This window comes from Zingiber officinale, chromosome 7B (assembly GCF_018446385.1).
Source record: "Zingiber officinale cultivar Zhangliang chromosome 7B, Zo_v1.1, whole genome shotgun sequence".
NCBI classification, from domain to species: Eukaryota; Viridiplantae; Streptophyta; class Magnoliopsida; order Zingiberales; family Zingiberaceae; genus Zingiber; species Zingiber officinale.
The window spans coordinates 14,137,649-14,154,288 of record NC_055999.1 but is presented as its reverse complement, the minus strand read 5'-3'; the positions used below and the strand labels follow the sequence as shown (position 1 = coordinate 14,154,288).

General features: G+C 39.2%; 1 protein-coding gene across 1 annotated transcript; it reads left to right on the top strand.

The window, feature by feature from the left end:
• The first annotated feature begins 8,071 nt into the window (after positions 1-8,071).
• On the top strand, positions 8,072-14,499 carry LOC122005379 (3-hydroxyisobutyryl-CoA hydrolase-like protein 5). The gene is made up of 15 exons (XM_042560405.1): positions 8,072-8,231; positions 8,334-8,417; positions 8,503-8,571; positions 8,659-8,719; positions 8,822-8,895; positions 8,982-9,065; positions 9,200-9,284; positions 9,441-9,526; positions 9,755-9,876; positions 9,981-10,041; positions 12,399-12,497; positions 13,316-13,417; positions 13,778-13,819; positions 13,912-14,018; positions 14,091-14,499. The coding sequence occupies exons 1-15, from the start codon at positions 8,202-8,204 to the stop codon at positions 14,188-14,190; spliced, it is 1,206 nt and encodes a 401-aa protein (XP_042416339.1). The 5' UTR covers positions 8,072-8,201; the 3' UTR covers positions 14,191-14,499.
• The last annotated feature ends 2,141 nt before the right edge of the window (positions 14,500-16,640 follow it).

Genomic DNA, 16,640 nt, shown 5'->3' with positions numbered 1-16,640 from the left:
TCTTCTGTGAGATGTTTGAGACACACGGTCACCAGTAGGAGTATACCGTGGTTCCACAGGAAATCGAGGTTGTTACCGTTGGGAGTAGACGGAGTCTATAGAAGAGGCTCGCAACTTCCTTTGTTTGGCTCGATATTTCCGGAGATACGTTGAGGGTTTCTCACGGATTGCTATGCTACTTACACGCTTGACCAGGAAAGGTGTGAAGTTCACTTGGACTGAGGATGGCAAGACCAGCTTCTAGGAGCTGAAGCAGAGATTAGTGTCGGCTCCGATTTTGGTTTTACCTTCTGGAGAGGACGGATATGTCCTCTACACCGACGCATCTATTTAGGGTTTGAGCGCTGTTCTGATGTAGCACGATATGGTAGTCTCCTATGCTTCTCGTCGGTTGAAGGAGCATGAGAAGAACTACCCTGTACATGATCTGGAGCAAGTCTCCATTATTTTTGCCATGAAGATTTGGCAACATTATTTATATGACGTTACATTTGAGATTCTCACTGACCATAAGAGTCTCAAATATCTGTTTACTTAGAAGGAACTTAATCTCCGACAGAGGAGATGGATGGAGTTCCTGAAGGATTATGATTGTACCATTAGCTATCACTCAGGGAGAGCTAATGTGGTTGCCGATGCGCTTAGCAGGAAGTCTGGGGGGACTTTAGCTTGCCGCCGAGTTGTGGTCACAGACTTGATTTAAGGTTCCTCCGATTTGGGCCTTGAGGTTAAGGACAGACAGAGCAGGGTACTCTGGTTACCATGGATGCTCAGTCGTTGATCAGGACGAGGATACGAGAGCCCTAGGCTGGTGATCAGCATTTGCAGTTCATTAGTAGTCAGATAGCTTCCGAGCAGCAGACCGAGTTCACACGAGACGAGGAGGGTATTATATACTCTCGAGGCAGATTATGCGTACCTCAGTCTCACCCGATTTTGTAGGAGCTACTTCAGAAGGCTCATCGCTCTTGATTTGTGATCCACTCCGGCGGTACCCGTATGTACCGAGGTTTGAGGCGTTCCTATTGATGGAACGGAATGAAGAAAGACATTGAGATTTTGTAGCTAGATGTCTTGTTTATCAGCAGGCGAAGGCTGAACACCAGAGACCTGTCAGATTACTTCAGCGGATTCCTATTTCCGAGTGGAAATGGGAACAAATTACCATGAACTTTGTGGTGGGTTTGCCGAGGACACGACGAGGCCATGACGCGATTTGGGTAATCGTTGATCGATTAACCAAATCTGCGCACTCGTTAGCGATCCGGAAGATTGATTTCCTGGATCGATTGGTAGATCTGTTTTGCCGAGAGATCATCAGATCACGTGGTGTCCCGTTGACTATTATTTCGGATAGAGACCTCCGGTTCACGTCTCGTTTTTGACAGAGTTTGCAGCAGGCCTTGGGCACGCAACTCTGTTTAGTACAGTTTTCCATCCTCAGACAGATGGATAGTCAAAGCGGACCATTCAGACTCTAGAGGACTTGCTGAGGTCATGTGTATTGGATTTTGGAAGCAGTTGGGAGAACCACTTGCTATTGGTAGGGTTCGCCTACAACAACGTCTTGCATTCGGTCATTCAGATGACACCGTTTTGAAGCGTTGTATAGTAAGACTTGTCAGACACCCACCCTCTGTGATGAGGTTGGGGGAGGCCCAGTTGTTGGGACCTCATAGAGCCCAGCATGATGCAGAGTTGGTCCGTACTATTATACGGAGGATGTCAGAGGCATAAGACTGTCAGAAGAGTTATGCTGACCAGAGTCGGAGACTCTTAGAGTTCTCCATTTGCGACCATGTATTTTTGCGAGTTTCACCCACGAAAGGGGTGAAGAGATTGGCCTCAGAGGTAAGCCAGCTCCGCGATACATTGGACCTTTCCAGATCTTGGAGAGGATTGGAGCGGTAGTTTACAGGCTAGCACTACCACCTTCCTGGGTAGGCGTGTACGATGTATTCCACGTATCTATGCTGAGGAGATACGTACCTAACCCGACGCATGTGCTGACAGATATCTCAGTTTCGGTTCAGCCTGACGTCACTTATGAGGAGGTTCCAGTACGGATTCTGGACCGGAAAGAGCGTCAGTTGAGGAACAAGACTATCCGGCTGGTTAAAGTCAGATGAGGAGACTATTTGGGAGCTCGAGGATACGATCCGAGCTCGATATCCCCATCTTTTCACCTGAGGTATGTGATTTAATTTACCGTTCAGCATTTTGTACTCTTTATCTGTTGTTAGTACTTGCTGATGGTAGATAGTGAAATTTGGGGACCAAATTTTTATTAGTGGGGGAGAATGTAAAATACTGGAAAATAAAGGATAATGATAAAGAAATTTTCCAAAATTTTTAAAAAAATTTCGGGAATTTTTCGGAGCTCGTATGGACGAGTTTACGGGGATAAAAACGGGGCCGGAAAAGCCTGTTTAGGCTACCCCGTTTTAGCGAGGAAATATTGATTTTCTTTATTTCCTTTTCTTTTCTTTTCTTTATTTTCTATTTCCTTATTTTTTTTCTCCCTGCTTCTTCTTCGACGCCGTGTGCCCGACTCTTCCTCCCCCCGCGCGTGCCGACGCCGTGTGCCCTAACTGGCGCCGATGGTTTCACCCCCCACCCGAGTACAAATCACTCGGCCACTTCATCTTGCTTCTCTTCTCCTTCCCGAGCAGAACCCTCCTTCCTCCCTCATCTCTCGCGACCGGCCGATGTGCCCTAGGTGCCGAGCCACCGCCGGTCGACACCGTCCAGCAACGCCAGCGTCGATTGGGTCGTGCCCTAGCACCGCCGGCCTCCCCTGTGATCTTGCGCCGCCGTTGTCACCCACAGCCGACCGGCACCGTGTGTCCACCGCGCCGAGCCTAGTTCTACCTCTGTGTGCCACTGCCGAGAGCGAGCAGTATCGCGTCGTGCCCTAGACTTGGTTCACCGCCGCTCTAGCGAGTTGGTCTTCAACCAAAGGCAAACCTCCAAGCTCTAGTGGCTTCACCGTGACCTATGCCTCACCATCGGATCTTCCTGCTTCACCACTAGCCGTCGGCAGAGAGAAAACAAAAAGGTATCGAGTAGGTAAGGTTTATTGGATTTGGATTTCAGATTTGGTACAGGATGTTGTGCTCACCGGGTGGATGTCTGTGGTTGTAGAATCAGTGTAGCTCCGGCCAAGAGTCTGCGACAGTAGGTATTTTCGGCTAGCAATTTCCAGCAGCAACCTCCCTGCTGTGAGAATTGAGGTAAGGTGTAGTGCAGTTGTTTCTTTTGTTGTATCATGCACCGAATTGAAGGAAAGGTTAGGAAATGAAATTGGATTCGAATTTATTATATTAGGCCGGATATATATATAGGCCTTGATCAATTTAATGGTGGAAGGGGTTAGGGTTAATGAAGTTAACTTTAATTGATCAATGAATTAGAATTTAGTTTAGTTAATGGATGCATGATAGAATTAACTAAATTAAATATTTTGACACAGGACTTTGACGTGAGACGAGTATCTCGACGTCGTATTCGGACCAGATTGGATCCTTCCTTTGGAGGTGGGTACTTTTGACTTTATGTCTTTGATATGCATAGTAGTGAATTTAACAAGTAGCAATAATTATGTTCTCTTATTTGTTTCGGTTAATCACTACCCGATACCCGTTACATGATTGATTGATTGCTTATTTTGCATCTCATGTATTCCTTACCTGCTTATACATGTTTATAGGGGTAGTGATATACCATGCTTCACCATGTTTAGGACCTAGGTTTTATACCTTCTGTGTACCTTTGATTTGATTCGTTGACCTATGGTGCACTTTTATATATATATGGATTAGTTCATGATATTTTGTGGTTAGTGCCATGCACCATTTGCATGATTGCATGCTGTGCGATAGTCCGCTCTATTATTGTTGAGCACATCGCTAGTTACATGGATCTGCACACACCACCACTCATGGGTTAGTGGTCGATTCAGGCAGTGTGTGTTGCAGTAGGGACTTTGTTTGACTTTGTTGGTCCGCTCATGGGTAGTGTGATGCAACGTGTTAGCCGGCAGGGATTCCTCCCCGTTATCATGTACCGGGAGTTGAGAGCATTGCGCTCCCCCATTTATGATTTGGGGTAGGGGGGTAGGTGTACTCCGACAACATCCTGTCCACTCGGTCACTCATCAGGAGCAGTGACGACAGAGTGCACGGTTGTCACAGCCCTACCCACTCTGTCTCACTATTGTGTGTGAGATGGTTGACTGGTGTCAGGGGTGACCAGGACGCATCATTGGCATCATATGCATGATGCATTTATTGCTTGTATTTGTGCTTGCTGCATTTATATGCTGTATATTGTTTGGACGCCTATGTTTGACATGCATACAGGATTTCTATGCCACTCGGACTGTTTGTCCTTATACCCAGGTCCTGGTTATTACAGTTTTTCTCCTGTTTACTTCAGTTACATTTCATCCTTTTATATCAGGAGACTGTACGCATGATTAGTGCTAGATGTTATTTCCCTACTTTGTATATCAGTTGTACCTGCTGAGTGTTGGACTCACCCCGCCTCCATTGTTGTTATTTTTCAGGTTGATGTTGTCAGGAGAGAGTTCCAGTTGTTGGTCCCCTGTAGACCACGAGGATTTATTGACCTTTTAGTTTTTCTTCTTGTTTGACTATGTTTAGAATTGGTTTATTTTGATACTTGGATAATGTATGGATTGTATTTGTCGATGGATTTTTATTCGATATGTTTTACTACATACTTGCCTGGATGGCAGAAGAGGTGAGTTTGTCGGATTTGTGTTTTATGAGTGTAGTGGAGTAGGAAAAATCGGATTTGAGCTTTATGGGTATAGTGGAGTAGGGTTGTTTTTGAGTCATCTTATTACTGCTCTGTTTGTCTACTATTAAACTGCGTGGGTGATTGTTTATTTACTGTTATTATTCCAGCCGCATGTGGCTGAGGTATATGGATATGTAGAATGTTTCAGATTATATTGTCTGTCGTACAGGGGAGATGCTGTCGAAATTTCTTCGGACAGTGAATCCTCCGGGGCGTGACAAGATGATCAATTAGATTCTATAATTTTTTTTTACTTATTATTAGGATAAATTGAGAAGTGCTTACGATGAATGATTAAGAAGCTTAATATTTTTTAGTTGTGGTCTTATTTGAAGGATTAAGTGATTGATATATAGATAAATGATACAGTTGAAAGAGAAAAAAAAAACTAACAGTGTAATAGATCGCGCCCAACTAACCCCGTGGCGACTGCTGAGACCAACAAAATTGGAAACTATAACCAAGTCTTGAATGTGATAATGATACATAATACATTATGTTGTAAATCTGAAATGGATCAATCGGTATGATGATTGGATTGGATCAGATCTGGTTCATTATTTAAATGTTTTTCTTATAAATACAATGATAATTTTTTTTTAAAAAAAATTGATCTTTTGTTTAAAAAAATGAATTTAATATGAGTAAAGTAGAGAAAAATCTTCAATCATAATTTGAATTTTACATACAATCACCGCTTATAAAAAATTTTATTTCCACTCCTTCCATGTAAAGTTTTATTTGCTTCAACTCCCTCGTGCAAATATTGTTACCTAATTGTCCCTCAGATTTTTTAAGTACAAAAGGTCTAAAAATAAGTATAATTCTTCTTAAAGTTAGCACTTTACACTAGAATCAAGTATATTTTCTATTAAATTAAGCATAGTTTTTTTTCCTATTTTAATATAATTCCTCCTAAATTCAATAATATTTAAAAAAAATCTAATATATTTTCTATCCAATTAAGTATCATTTAAAGAAAATCTATTATATATATTTTCTATCCAATTGAGTATCATTTAAACAAAATCTAGTATATTCGAGTATATTTTCTATTAAAATTGCTCTTCATATTTTTAGGTATAAATAGTCTAAAAATAAGTATAATTCCTATTAAATTCAGCACTTTAAACTAGAATCGAGTATAATTTATATTAAATTGAGTACGATTTTTTTTCCTACTTAATATAATTTCTCCTAAATTTAACTCCATTTAAAGATAATCTAGTATATTTCCCATCCAATTGAGTATCATTTAAAGAAAATCTAGTATATTTTTCATCCAATTGAGGTGGAAAAAGAATCATGTTCAATTTGATAGAAAATATACTAGATTCTAATTTAATATACTGAATTTAAGAGGAATTATACTCATTTTTAGACTTTTTATACTTAAAATATCAGGGATAATTAGGTAAGTATATTTGATTAGGGAGTGGAAACAAAGATTTGTTCCAATAGAGACTGCATACAAAATTGTATTTGTCAATAGGGACTGCATGCAAATTTTCCCATTTAATATTTTCTTATATAGACTCGATGGAAAATAATAATAAATATTAATATAATTTGAATTTATATTTACAAGTTATAATCATTTTAGATAATTGATTAAAATATTTTTTTAAAAAATAACCAGCCTTATTGATTTTCAGTCCCAATAGCAAAAATAATAATAATGATAATAATCAGGCTGGGTAACGTCGAGCCTGGGATGATCGGTCTGGCCCCACGAAAGTTTCCCACCGACTACCAGGGTAAATTGAGAAGCGTTCGCAGAGGGCAGCTCAGGAGCCCAACATTCTTTAGTTGTGTGCCCCATTTTGAGAATTTTTTTTTGCAAATTCGTCATAGCTGGGGTTCAAATCGCGGGTGCCTGAGTAACAATTTGAATGTCCTACCACTGCACCATAATCCCGGGAGCAATCCCAATGAGCAAAAGGACTTACGGAGAGGAGACAAATGAGTGTGGAAAATGATGAGCAGTGGAGAGGTAGTTGATCCTGGGTCAAGACTACTAGGGCTTCTACTAGGCCTCAAAAAATTTTAGGACCCAAAAATTTATATAAGTGTTAAGTATAAAATAAAAAAAAATACAATCCCATTTCTCTGTTTTTATATATTCATAGTACGCAGCTTTCCTTTTCTCTTTTTTCCTCTAGTTTTTGGTAGTCATTGCCTCCTCACCCCCACGCGGATTTAACTGTTATCATAAGTGGATTGATAGTACCATCATTAGGTTATGGGTACGATTCATAGGACTGATAAGGAATAATACCCTTACATCCTGTGGTGGAAATATTCGACCCCATCATCCACTTATCTCAACAGTTATCATGATTTATCTCCTTTATATTTACTGTGGGGCCGACTGTCAAAGGCCCTAGGGACGAGGGCTATCGTCTATGTTCCCAACCATTGTCTTATTTTTTCTTCTCCTTCTGACAATCACACATTCCATAGCACCTAATTTCTCTAATTTTGGCTCTCCTTGTGTTGCTATAGGAGCTACTGGAGCACGTCAAAGCTATCTAAGGTTGCCAATGCTAATGAAGAAGGTAAAGTCCTTACCTTATTCACAGCAGTAGTTTTCCCCATCCTCTTCTTTTCTGCTGGTAAGGGTACGAAGGAGTAACCGTCTTCTTTTCTTCTTTGCTAGGATTTTTATTTGCCACGTAAGACCAACTCTGTGCTGTCTTTCTTTATTGGTTGTTTTTTTTTGGGTGCGTCGAGTTCACCAAAGCAAGCTGAGGAATAGCACCATCTTAACTTTATTTTTGATCAGTCCCTCAATAACGCTCCTTTTTGACCTTTGTCCAACCAAAACAATAAACAGAGTAAGTTTTCATTTATTTCAAGCAATAATCGTGAACGACGTAAATTAAATATGAGGATCAATTAAAAAAACATTGATGAGAAATTTGGTCGACTGAAACGAAGACCGGGGTGGTAGACGGATAGGTTGCTTTTAGTTGGTGTGCATTTCCAAATTATGAGCTAACTGTTCCAAAAATATTTTATCATTTAGAACAAGATGGAAAGCCATAAATATTTGAGAAAAAAAATTAAAATAACATATAATTTATTTTTTGGAAAAAAATAATATTGAGGAGTATAAAAAAAAGAAGGTAATTATAGTTTAAAAGAATCTGTTTTTTTTTTTTTTTTTTTTTTTTAAATTTTGGCAAGGATTGAATTTTAAATAAGGAGCAGCGTTTATTATTCTTGACCTACCATCCACGTGCTACTGACCTCGAAGTGGAGCTCCAACGACCCCCATCGGCTCCAACTACCACCGTCAGTCAACAACCCCCTTCTCCACCTGCTAATATGCACTCTTCCGATCTGCAATCTAACTCTGCTCCGACTGCAGAAGCATGGCTCAAGAGTGCAGCAAGTCGGATGAGGTAGGCATCCGGAATTTGCGATCGATGTTTGTTATCAAATTGATCCTTTCCCATTCTCACGCTCAGATCCGGCATGGCTCAATCAATCGATAATTTCACCAGGTAGTTCTTGGAGCGGAGGTAGGGATTGTGAGGGTGATCACCTTGAACCGTCCCCGGCAGCTCAATGTCATCTCTCCTGGAGTAGTAAGTTCGCGGACATGGACTCTCTTACGTTTTGATGTGGTTTTCCATTTTTCAAGGATTGATAAAAGGCGTATTTTTGTGTCAGGTTTATCTCCTGGCCCAGTTCCTTGAGAAATGGGAGAAGGATGATGATGCCAAGCTAGTTATTTTCAAGGTTGGATTTTTTTTTCCGGGAAACCTAGTTTCGGAAGTTCCCTTCTCCTTTGGAGTCGCCAGTAATCTGATTTCTTTCTTTGTGTAGGGGGAGGGTCGTGCCTTTTCTGCCGGTGGGGATTTGAAGGTGTTCTACCAAGGGAGAAAAGGTTGGGAATTGTAAAGGAAACAAGAGCTTACGTTGCATTCTGTGCGACCTTTCATGTTTTTTTTTTCCTGTTGTTGTCTAAAAATGGTGATATTTTTGGAAGATGATTCTTGCCTCGAGGTCGTTTACAGAATGTACTGGCTGTGTTATCACCTTCATACGTATAAAAAGCCCACGGTAATTATCTTTATTTTGAATGTTAAAAGGTTTCTGTTCTAGTTATGTTGTCTCAATACCCAAATGGAGTTTCTTATGTATCTCAGGTTGCCCTCACTAATGGAATAGTCATGGGTGGAGGTTCTGCTTTGGTTGTCCCTGCAAAATTTTCTATAGTAACAGAGAAAACTGTGCGTTTTCTAGTTTCCTTGTAGTGAATCTTAAAAATAAATTTATGATGCTTCATATATTGTCTTTTAATGATGCCCACATAGGAAACTTCATCTAACATACAACAGAGCTCTTAATGCTTTTTGCTCACTAGATTTTTGGAATGCCCGAGGCGAGTATCGGACTACACCCTGATTGCAGCTTCTCTTATATCCTTCCACGCCTTCCAGGATACTTTGGTGAGTGTAATTGTGGACAATGTTTCTCAATGAAACTAACAAGTTTCTATGGTTTTGTTCATGGAAACGACAACTGAAAAATTGCTGTATTTTGCCTTAGCCTTTGGCTTTTAGTACATGACACATTAGCTTTTTGGTTCTTGGCTGGATTTATAGGGGAGTTCTTAGCATTAACTGGTTCAAGGTTGAATGGGAAGGAGATGGTTGCTGCAGAACTTGCAACGCATTTTGTTCCATCTGAGGTTTGTTCAAGAACTGATTCCTATTCCTCTCTGTATGGATATGCAAGGTCAAAACTTTGTATCAGACGGGTCAAGTTAGTTTTTCCATTCATTCTTCCATCTTTTCCTTCCCCTGATTGTATTATCTTCGAACCTGTAATTGGTGTCTATTAAACAACCAGCACCACTTATTCAGATAAAGATTACGTAAGGGAGTTTTTCCTCTTATTTTGGTAATGTTAAATGCAGAAATTGCGAGAACTTGAGAGTGCTTTGTTGGATTTGAGCATGAATGATGAGAATTCTATTAGATCAGTAATTGAAAAGTTCTCATTGGATGTCCAACCTGATGAAGAAAGCATCTTAAATAGGTAAACAACACCAGATCTTACATTCCTAATGGTGCAATATTTCCTAGTCTTGGAAAATAAAATTGTATATATAGAAAAAAACTGTTAGGAATGTGCTTTTTCAGGCTGCCAACAATTGACAAATGCTTTTGTGGGGAGTCTGTGGAGGAGATCATCAAATTATTTGTGAGTTTTGAAGCTATTCATTATTTCCGGATAAGCACTGATACCCTGATCTTCATGTCTTTGATAAATTCCAATCTAAATACTGTCATTCCTTTCGATTCTCGTTCTCAATTTGCATTTCTGTTCAAGATAGTGTCCTGTTCTCTTGCTTGGTTAGAATACAGTTGATATTGGGTATGTTCTCTGGCATATCATATTCTTATAAAGTCCACAATTGTTTTAATTATCTTTTTTAAGTTTTATAGAGATAGCTTTAGCATAATTTGTGTTCCTTTGCTGTCTTAAAATTAAGGGGGTGTTTGGTTGATGGGTTTGGGAATGAGGGAATGGAATGATAGTAAAAGATAGTGTTTGGATTGTGGGTTTGGGAATGACATTTTGGGAATGATTACTAGATTTATGGGAATCAACCAAACCCATATAACATGATGGGTTTCATTTCCATTCCTATTCCCATTCCACCCTACTATCAAACCCATACCCATAGTAAATCTCATCATTTAACCAAACGCCTAGATTTTCTCACATACTTCAATGATATATCAATTTCTTCATAATCCATATGAAACATTCTCTTGTCCTATTTGATAAGTATGTCTCTAGAAAATGAAATTTTGAAATTTCCACCATTTTACAATAAGTATTAGTTCACCCCACTAGAGTTCGGATTCTTTTTCACCTCCCATTGCAAGCATATTTCCCATCAATTTTTCAGTGGAAAGCGTCAGCTAGTGCACTTGTAGAAAGTGTTAATATTGATGCAGCGTGGGTAGAAACATGACAACAGATTGTGAGTATTAAAGTCTGGAGTGGAAAAGATCAGGATAATCTGAATCTTTTCTCCAAAATATCTGGTGGCATTTAGCTCCCCATCATTTTGCACTAGTGAGATTGAAAGCAGCAAATCAAAATTGAAGCCGAAAGTTTTATGAGTTGTTTGCCTCTAATTAGATAAAGACATTTATGGAGGGTGGGGGCTTATTCACTATTGTCCTAGAAGCAACACACGCATCTACCTAGAACTTCTTTTTTATTTCATCAGAAAAAGAGGAACCACTAATCTGAGGCATTGGCAACTCTATTTTCAAGCTTGACATTGATACTCATTTACCCACTTAATCTGGTAACTAATGCTTCTATATCACAAATACGTTGGACTGAAATTTTGGAATTTTTATTGGAAAGTACTACTAACTCCACTATGGACGATACAGATTATAAATATGGTTTCTAGAGACTACTATTGTCTAATGAGGTTTTCAGACAGGTTTCAAACTCTAAGACAATCTTCTGAAGATTAGTACAACAGCTATAATGCAATGGTTCCTTTTTTTTGTGCAGGTTAAGGAAAAATGGCAATGCCATATACATTGTCCTCTTTCCATTTTGCTATATTTCTAGGAGCAGTAAGGAGCTATATATACTTGACTCTCATCTACCCCTTTGTAATCATGTTAGACATTGATACTCTGAGTTGATAACGGACATCCCTATTGTTTGCATGCAAAAAAATTTAGAAACAATAATGTTGAACACTTAAGGACCACACACACCAATGTTAGATACTTATACCCAAGGCCAAGTAAACTGAATTATTACACTATCTACAGTGTTGGGAAAACATTTTTGGCAGACATCTTAATTTTGGTATGACATCAATATTGGAACAACAAAATTTGTTATTGAGGGTATATTTAGCTCGTATGTGTCAATATTATTGTAAAGTGGTCAGAAATCAGAATCTCAGATTGGCTGGCAGTAAAAGCATTGTTTAACATTTTGTTGTGAATATTGATATTGAGCTTGCCTTTGTTAAATGGACAGCATATGTAAGACAGTTCCTGCTAATTTTCATTTATGCCAACTGAGGTAGCAATGTTGTTGCATGCATAATCCATTTTCTCTGGCTCCTTTCTTGGGTTTCTTAACCAGCAGGATGCTATTACTGATTTTAGGATTTTCAATAACCATTTGAAATTTGTTTGTTCTTCAACCTAATAGTACATGTAGCTACCCACTATGTGTAGCTTAGAATGCCTGATTAATACAAGTCTGCTTTTGTTATGATGCTGAATCATAGCTGTTTAACCTATACTCATTAAGAGTGGAAGAGCAATGAGCTTTAGATCTGCATTATAGTTAATTTATTGGGATTTATGGTTCACTGGACTATAATTATTTAAGACAGAAGGAAGAAGGCTAGTATTGGTACAGGAAAATTTAAACCTCTGGGATGCAAACTTTCATTGGGATGCTAACCTTTTGTGTTCTAAATAAGATAACATTTTCATGCATGAGTATAAAATTGTTTAGATTTTATCATTGTCTAAGTGAACCTTATTTTATTCTTTTTGCAGCAAGATGAAGCAAACATGGCAGGAAATGAATGGATCTTTCCTATACTAAAAGGATTGAAGAGAAGCTCTCCAACTGGATTGAAGATTACACTGAAATCCGTAATGCAACTTGCATTGATAGTTGGACGAAGATTTCTATACTCATATTCTTTTTTAAAAGTGTGACAATAATTTTCCTCTACAGAAAGATAAATAAAACTGTGTAAAAGGTGCACACTTGCGTATTTGGGATGCTCAACTAATCAACAACAGTTAATAGTGTTAACATACAAAGGATACCTTGATTAAATAAGTCATTGGGTGGACTCAGCCGTCTTAGAAAAAAATGAAGGATACATGGAATACCATAAATTACAAGGAGAACATATATTTTACCCTTGAAAGAATTAAGTGATTTAAAAAGATATGATCACTTTCACCAATATAGTCTAGCGTAGAGTTCAATGGTAAGATAAGATCCATGCACTTGAGCACACAGAACTAGCTTCTCTGTTGTCTGTGTCTTGAAATGCTAGGTAGTCTATTAGCTTAGGTGTGAGTTTTTGCATGAGAAAATTATGAAACTCAGACCTTTGCGGTACCTCCATAATATTCTGCAAATTTTATTTATGAATTTGTGGTAAAGGTATGATGTCTTTCTACTAAAACCCATGTCACAGATAATTGATTGTCACCCCCTTTCTTTTCTGCTATTTTTGTCCAAAATGACTTCATTCGCAGAAGATTTGCTGTTTCATCTGCTGAACAGCAGGTGGTGTTTGTATGGTGTCTTTCTACTAAAACCTATGTCACAGATAATTGATTGTCACCCCCTTTCTTTTCTGCTATTTATGTCCAAAATGACTTCATTCGCAGAAGATTTGCTGTTTCATCTGCTGAACAACAGGTAGTGTTTGCTAACATAGTCTTGCTTGCAGATTCGAGAAGGAAGAAAACAAACATTAGCTGAATGTCTGAAGAAGGAATTCAGACTTACCATGAATCTGCTCAGATCAGTCATTTCTACTGACATATATGAGGTAACTGGAAAACATATTGTTGCAGTGAGATTTTTTCTTCATTTCAATTTGATTTAAATTTCTCATACTATCTGTAAAGAGGAAAGAGAGTAACCTCAGGGCTACTTATTTTGGGAAACAGTTGGATAAAATTTTCCAATTTCTGAAACTATAAATCATACAAGATAACCACTTAATTGCTATGTTTTTAAAGCAACTGTGTTTCTGTACTAATGTGCATATCCGTCAAAATTTGTGCATAAACACCATTATTCAGTCAGATTGGCGGCTATGAAAATTTTCTTGAGTCTCTATACGCTTGAAGCAGCACTGGCATTTGATTTTGGTTTTTAACCCTTTGTTCATGTTTCACATTATTAGGGCATCCGAGCTCTTAACATTGATAAGGACAATTCCCCCAAGGTAATCCATGGATGTCTACTTTATCTGTCTTCTTTTGCTTATCTTTTATGTTATATGGTGCATCATGCTGGTGTTTTAACATGAAATTTTAGTGGGAACCATCGAACCTACAAGGAGTGAGCACTGAAAAGGTTGACCTTTGTTTTAAACCATTTCAAGATGAACTAGAATTGCAGATACCCGGTGATGAAGCAAGCAGGTTAGCATCTTTTACATCCTTAATCCCAAGTCCTTTATGCAGTTCCCCGGTTCCTGATGCTTCATTTTGCAGATGGAGCGGCAAGTATGAGACTACAGTCTATCCGAGCCTGAAAGGGAAGCCAGATTACCTAGTTAGCTATGTCAATGATTCCTCTGGAACCCGGAATTAAGTTGCAAAAATTCTGAATAAAATTTATGCCATCAAGAGAACGTTACTTGGAATAAACAGGGTCGATACTTGCAGCCGAGTTTGTAGCAGCATCACTTCAATTGCTGATCATTTGAAGAGGTATATGCCATGGAGTGGACATTGATAACTTACAGCTACCGGCCTTTAGCCTCATGCCAATAAAAAATAGATGCTAAATTATTCTATATCGAATGTTCTGTTATGTTGAGAGTAAAGATCCATCAAGCTTCTACGTTGTAGAAAATTTCCTTGAGCTTGTTACAATATTTATGCTGGAACTATTTACTTATCGCAGCAGCTCACTTGTTAGTAGAACTGTCCTTTTCTCGACTTGTTACCTATGATTATTGAGAGCGGACCCAAAGATAATGTGACAGTTAAGGTCAGGATGAAATGACAGTTAAAGTTAAAGTCAAAGTCAGAAGTAGAGAATATTCTTCATTTGACTTGGTTGCTCGACTAGTGTCAAGACTCTCAGGTCCAACCCGATCGGATTACAAGTCAGTCAGAAAAAAGTCGACCGACCCTTAAGTTGGTCGAGCATAAGCGATTTAGTGCTTTTATTCTTGAATTGGTAAGATATGATGTTCGATCATTGGATAGCTGACCAAGTTTAAGGACGACCATCCTTATGGGTCGACCGGAGAGACTGGCCCACTTTACAGCTGACTAGTCATAGATCTAGTCGCGAGAAAGGTCAAACTCAATACTCTGTACGAGTCTCTCTGTGCATGCCTGGCTGATCTTATCACTGATCGTCTGTGAATCTCCACACGACAATATGTATGTGTAACCATTCAATCATTAATAGGGCGGATTTATATGCACGGTCGAACAAAAGGCCGGTTGAGCCTAAAGTACTTAGCTTCATATTGATTCCCAAAGGGATTTCTAGCAGGCACAATATGCCATCCGACTTCTTGAATATATTTTCAAATAGTTTTTAATACATAACAAAGTAGCTTAATACGAGGACATGCATAAAAACGGTCGGCCTTATGGGTTGGTCGGGATATACTCAGCTGACAACATGAGCAGAAAATCCTAACAACCTATCAGAATAACAACTGTGTCAGAGAATATTCTTTTGGAACCTTTTTTTAGGGATCATCATGTCTCCCATTAGCAGATCACTTATGACAACATATTCTTTCAATAACCTTAGCAACGACATAAGCTATAAACGACAAAAGAGGTATACATGTGGATAAATAGAAGATTCCTCGGACAATTATTGCACATTGCCTAAGTTGTACACTTTCCTTTACCTAATAACTTTTGACACAATTTGTCATCCTATGATTGCGGAGGTTATGAGAGATGATATATAAAGGGGGTCCTTTTTGTTGGGAAGGTACGTTCTCTAAACATCTTAACTCTACTCTCGAGCGCACATTCATTACTGTTCTTCATCCACCTATTCGAACTTGTACTGACTTGAGCGTCGGAGGGTCTTGCCAAGGACTCCCCTTAGTTTCTAGGCGCTGACACTTTGTTGGCTCATCTCCGTGTACGTAGGATCAAAAGGAAGTTTCTTTGTGGAGTAGTAAGTCTTCTCTCATTCAACCATCAAACCACCGTACCCAATTCCCCATCTCTGTAGTTTTCATACATGATCAAATTTGGCACTGTTTGTGGAAACTTTCACCTGAATATGAAAATCTGAGATGGAAGAAGTTGGACGACTCACCACCATCACATTAATGTAAGAGGATTTAGAGATGCTCATCAACGTTCGAGCATAGAAACTAGTGCAACAACAATAACAAGCAGCTGTCGGTGGTACTCTGCCACCCAATCCTAGAGCTTCGACGACAACACACCAAAGGGAAAGAGGAGCTCAAGAGGGGGGACCGATGGCCGGCTCGGATCCCCCTTTCGTTCCACCAGCCTATCTGCCTCTTGCGCCTCACTCCCCAATCGCGTGTCATCGGATGCTTGTCTGCATGTCGCCTGAGTATATAGGCCAAGAAGGACTACCTTAGGAATCTTTCGGGGAAGCACCCATCCGAGACGGATGTAAGGGAAAATCCCCAGCAACTTGCAACTCTCTCAAGCATATTAGCACCCCATTCTCTTAGGGGGTGCTAGGAGACAAGCTACTAAAATATTATTATCCCCTGGCGATAGGGGAATACTCAGGGCCAATTGACCTTGAGGATCACCTCCTCAAATTTGAGCATGCTGCTCCACTTCATCAATTTATAGATGGTGTAAAGTGTCAAGTGTTCTTCACTATATTGGTCGGCTCGACACAAAGATGGTTTAAGCGATTATAGGCCGAATCCATTCACAGTTTTAAAGATTTTCACAAGACTTTCCTTCATCACTTGGCCAGCAGACGACACTACCAAGAGACTCCCTTGAGCCTTTTCTCGCTCAAACAAGGGTCCAAGGAAATACTTAGAGCTTACATGAACAAAATTCAAC

Coding starts and splice junctions, on each gene's coding strand:
- LOC122005379 (XM_042560405.1), top strand. CDS start 8,202: ATGGCTCAAGAGTGCAGCAAGTCGGATGAG. Junction 8,232..8,333: donor AGTGCAGCAAGTCGGATGAG/GTAGGCATCCGG, acceptor TAATTTCACCAG/GTAGTTCTTGGAGCGGAGGT. Junction 12,498..13,315: donor TGAAGATTACACTGAAATCC/GTAATGCAACTT, acceptor TCTTGCTTGCAG/ATTCGAGAAGGAAGAAAACA.